This window comes from Silene latifolia, chromosome 10 (genome assembly GCF_048544455.1).
Source record: "Silene latifolia isolate original U9 population chromosome 10, ASM4854445v1, whole genome shotgun sequence".
NCBI lineage: Eukaryota > Viridiplantae > Streptophyta > Magnoliopsida > Caryophyllales > Caryophyllaceae > Silene > Silene latifolia.
The window spans coordinates 160,835,412-160,840,784 of NC_133535.1; the positions used below are offsets into that span (position 1 = coordinate 160,835,412).

General features: G+C 29.5%; 1 protein-coding gene across 1 annotated transcript; it reads right to left on the reverse strand.

Annotated features, from left to right (window-relative positions):
* Positions 1 to 355: 355 nt before the first annotated feature.
* On the reverse strand, positions 356 to 3,155 carry LOC141609487 (CEN-like protein 1). The gene is made up of 4 exons (XM_074428537.1): positions 2,605 to 3,155; positions 1,864 to 1,925; positions 1,688 to 1,728; positions 356 to 1,047 (listed from the first exon to the last, which is right to left on the reverse strand). The coding sequence occupies exons 1-4, from the start codon at positions 2,803 to 2,805 to the stop codon at positions 827 to 829; spliced, it is 525 nt and encodes a 174-aa protein (XP_074284638.1). The 5' UTR covers positions 2,806 to 3,155; the 3' UTR covers positions 356 to 826.
* Positions 3,156 to 5,373: the final 2,218 nt, after the last annotated feature.

Sequence of the window (5,373 nt, forward strand, 5' to 3'; positions counted from 1 at the left end):
TTAATGCCACATTGCCACGTATAACACCTCTAGCTAGCTCTTGATTGGTTGAATTCTTGGATTAAAATTACAATTTAATTTAATGATGATAATCAAAGAAAACAAATCAAATCAAAACAAATGATATGATTGGATAATAATCCTAAGAAAAGACAAAGTAAAGTAAAGAGAGGACCACATTCACTAGAACAAGTCTACAACAACACATTTGATATTTGACATAAAAACCTAGTTTCCACTTCTTAAAAGACAAACCAACTACAGTCTAATATTTAACTACCCATTCCTAGACAAAAGTCTAGTAATTGTACGGTAATTACACTCAATAAGACAACCAACTTGGACCAACGTACGGAATCAGCTAAAAACCGTCTTAAGTTAAAACGACTTTCACACCTGATTAAAATAAAGAGGGACTTAAGCAAGACCAACTGAATTACATAAGATTTTATATAGTACTAGGATTACAATGACTAATGAGAACATACCATAATGGTTTTAATTATGTAATTGAATAAGATAAGATTATTGTATGTCGTATAACAGCTTTGTAATAGTTCACTAAATGAGGTGCATGAACTATTATAAAGTCGTTGTACATCATACAACAGTTTTACACGTGACCAGGTAATATAATATAAGGAATAATAATGATACAACAAATTACATATAGCTTAATTTCGAAACCACTTTCTCACATACTTGATATCTGAATCCATAATGTGACATTGTTTCATTTTCTTGGTTGGATTAAGCTTCTTCTTAGGGATATTGGACGGAGTACTCCATTATTTGTATTGGTAATTAATTAGATTGTATTAGATGATCATCGTCTTCTTGCAGCGGTCTCTCTTTGAGCATTGAAGTAGACGGCCGCGACAGGGAGACCAAGGCCATTCTCAGCAGCAAACCTCCTTGTGTTGAAATGGTCTCTTGATGAAGGTGCCCTCACAGTTTGCCTTCCTCTTATTTGCTTGAATAGTAGGAATACATACCTGTGTATTCCTATCACTGGCTTTGGAGTGTCATAGCACACTATTTCCTTACCTACATTTATATTTCAATTAAATAATTTAGATTAAAATATATTTTTTATGTTCCATTGATCTGTTTACGTTTTTCTAAATATGTTAAGAGAATTTCAAAATAATAAACAATTTAATGAAACAAAGGAAGTATAATACTCATTACTTCTGCAGTCTGCTAACCATGTTCTTCTAATATGGAGCGGTTTTTAAATATTTACATATATCGTCAAAACATAAATAATTTACACATGATTACAAATTTGACTAAATTAAAAGTTTATATATGATACGAAAGATATTGTTAAATATAATTTTGAAAACGCGTAAATAAAGTAAATATGTTTTGACGTGATTTAATCAAATTATTTATGTGATCGTCATAAGTGGATGATTATTATGTAGTGATCACTAACTAGGTGGAATGTCAATTTTGATTTGAAGACTTTTGGAATAATTTTGGAATTTCTTTATTGAAGATATTATTGTATGATTAAGACACATAGAGATTAGTTGTCAAGGTAGCAAATAAAAAGAATGTTCCTGATCACAAAAAGTTTAAGAAAAAAATTTCATTTGGAATGTTCGGGTTTTAAAACTCTGTACACAAATTCTTGTAAAAGACGGTTTTACTCTTTATCTACTCTGATTTGTCAACTTACCAAAGGAAATATCAGTTGTTCCAGGGATATCAGTAACAATCCTGCAAGACAGAAAAAAAATGAAGTTATTATCAAGACTTAATTAACTACTAAAATACTAATTGTCAAAAAAAAAAAAAAAAACTACTAAAATACTTAATTAAGTTAATTTAAAACTTATAGTAAGTGATACAAACCAGTGGAGGTGCTCTCTTAGGTATGGGTCACTTGGGCTCGGAGCATCCGGATCTACCATGATCTGAAATAGGAGCATAAATTACCAAAAATCGGATGGTATACACCAAAAAAGATACACAGTATAAATTTATATATCTATTATACATACGCCTAATAAATATGTACAAATACATAATGCATGGACTTTAGAGGATGTGATTTTACTATACGTGCACTCGAAGATGAATTATGTACAAGAACCACATTATATGCTACAAATGTTACATACAAGAAGTTGTACGTTACATCAGCGGCGGATCTACTAACAACATTCCGGGGTGCGCGGATACTGGAAACAGATATTTTTTTGCGTATTTTGTCTAATTTTCAAGCTAAAAAAATAAATTTATAATTTTTTTATGTGTATATAGATTTTAAATATTAATCCGGACCCCGGAAAAAAAAAAATTCTGGATTCGCTATTGCGTTACATACAAGAACCACATTTGCGTACAAGGAGAAAATGACTCTTTTAATCTATGCCTTGGGAAAAAAAAAAACAATTATCGGAAAAAATGTTTTGCTAGCTGCATGCTTCTCTGTTATAGTGAATAGTTTACATTTACTTTATTTTATGAGGGGGAAATAAAGCAAATGTAAACTACTGACTGAGATGGGAGAGTATAAGACTATATGTAAGACAACTTTACACAAGAATTTGTATTCAGAGATCAGTTAAGACTCGAGAGAGTGAAACTTACCAAAGTATAAGCTGATCTCATATCTTCACCACCAATCTCGACACGAGGTTTCGAGACAATGACATTAGGCATAATCTCATGGCCATTAGAGACTTGCTTGCTTGAGTTATAAGTAACAACCATCTTCACGGTCGGGTTGAATATATCAACCACCTCACCGATAACTCTCCCAACAATCAATGGTTCAATTCCTCTTGCCATGATCACTAAACTTCTTAAGGTATGTAAATAAAATGATAAATTTAATAATTTGTAAGTGTTGTAGAAATTGTAAGTTTTTTGTGTTTGGTATAATGGTTATTAACTACATGCATGTAAGGCTATTTATAGACAAGTCCTACAAATATGAGAAAATATAAATGTGTAGGACAAAAGTTTGAGGGAGAAGTAGTATGTACTTTGGTTATAATAATTTTATAAAAATGATAATGAAAAAGGCAAATAAAGTAATTTCGACGTACCATATGGATTTAAGTGCAAAAATGTTTGAAAAGTTTCAACATAAGCTAGTTGGTGGATGGACAATGCATGTGTAAGCTGGAGATGCCACTATCTTTTTATGTTCTTAAGTTAATTGTTTTAGATTACTATTTATATAGTTATTGAGTTTTTAGTTATATAAGCTAGTCGATATCACCTTCTCAAATGAAAAATATTTTTTTAGATGTATATTTGGCAATATATTTGATCAACTATTTATTCCAAATGATAGAAATAAAATTAATAAAATGCATGTTTTAATGCTATATATGTCAAAATAAAAATTAATAGATAAACTATTAATAGGTGTATCTGTTGACACCCGCGATCATTACTAGTGATCATGTAACATACTCCCTCCATACCAATCCAAAGGTAACATTGACCAAAATGACACTATTCATGGTCGTAGGGAATCTTCGATATTATTCTTAATCTATAAGACAAAATATAGTCATGTGAGATCTTGTTAGATTTATCGTCATGAATGCAATAAGAATATCAATTTTTTATAATTTTTAATAATGTGTAACTAAAGATATTCACGTTGCAAAACGTGTCTCGGCAAGTGTGAAAAAGTCAATGTTACCTTTGGATTGGTATGGAGGGAGTATATCAATTGTGATACAAAATTATGTACATATATAAATAATATAATCATAAAATGATTTTTTTAATTACTCTTATATGAGTTATATCTACTAATCATAAATTCATTTGTAAAATGTACTCTACAAACTTAGACATTTAAGTAAGTAAAACGTAAAGAATTAAATGATTCTACGTAATGAGTTACAAATCATAAATTCATTTTTAAGATATATATATATATCCGTCTTAAATAATAGGAGTAAATGAGATAGAACACAGAATACCTAGGAAATGACAAATTCTTTTTGTTCTATCTATATAGGGTAGTATAATATTTGATCTGTTTTACACTAAAGTCATGTTCTTTCTAGCTTAATTTCAGTTTATTTCAGTTCAGCTCAGTTTCACTTCGGTTCATTTCAACTTCATCCAGCTCAGTTCAACTCATTTTTTCACAAATTAACTTTTATTGTAGCTTCGTTCAATTTAGATTCATTCAGCTTCTATTCGCTGAAAATAACATAACCTAAAAACGAATATATCCGTCTTAAGAGATAGAAGTGATCGCTAATATAATACAAGTAGGCACAGTGCAAGAATCTATTTGTCTCAATGTTATTGGCTGCTAAGAGTGGAGAATCTATCTTTAATCCAATAAAATAACATATCTTTAGACGAATAGGAATTCAGCTTTTGTGGTGCTCCTCTCCTTACACATGGTTTTCTATGCCCAAATATCTTATCACAAGTATGGGTTATGTTTTTTATTTCTTAAAAATAAAGTAATTAATGACTAATTATGTTATTAATTCTATTAATTACTCATACAAAAAGAACAACAGAGACAGCTATTTATTTTATTAAGGGGTGCTTTACTTGAAATAGAAAAGATAAGGCATATTTATTCAGCATTCACTTGTTTTTTTATTGTTGTAAGAATTTGAGGGCAAAAACTCAGGAGATCGAATCAATCCATTCCTTAATTAGGACAATACAATTAATTAATCTATTTGTTAAATCGGATTTGTGTTGATACAATGTTAATTAATGAAGTTGAATATGTCATGCAATACGTAAGGGTCACATAATTAATTATGTTCGGCCTTATTGGCAGGGGTGAAGCCATAAACGACATTTTAGGGTAACGAAATTTCTTATGTAGTTTAATATCTTTACGAAAATCTTATTTTCAGAGTTTTTTGTGTAGTATAGAAACAAATATTTTTAACTTATTTTTTTGGGATTTGGCGTAGCGCTCACTACTACCTAGACCTGTCAAACGGGTCGGGTGGGTCGTGTCCCGGGTCGGGTCCTGGGTCGGGTCATATGGGTCACGGGTCGGGTTAGGATCAGAATGCGGGTCAAGAAATCATTTTTAACGTCTTTTTTAAACGATTTTTTTTAATTTAAAAAATATTATTTTAAAAAGTAAAATATATTTAAAATTATTATTTTAATCATATTCATCATATACAATTATTATATTGATATAATTATTAAAATAAAGTTTTTTTTAATAATTATTTTATTATTAAATATTATAAAAGTTATATAAAATTGACATTTTGGTTGAATTTTTAATTTTAAGTAATAAAAAAATAATTTTTTAACTATATTTTCAAATATAATATATAAATATTAATATTTTTAATAAAATTCATGATTTTCCCTTGACCCAACAGGTCGACCCGTTCGGGT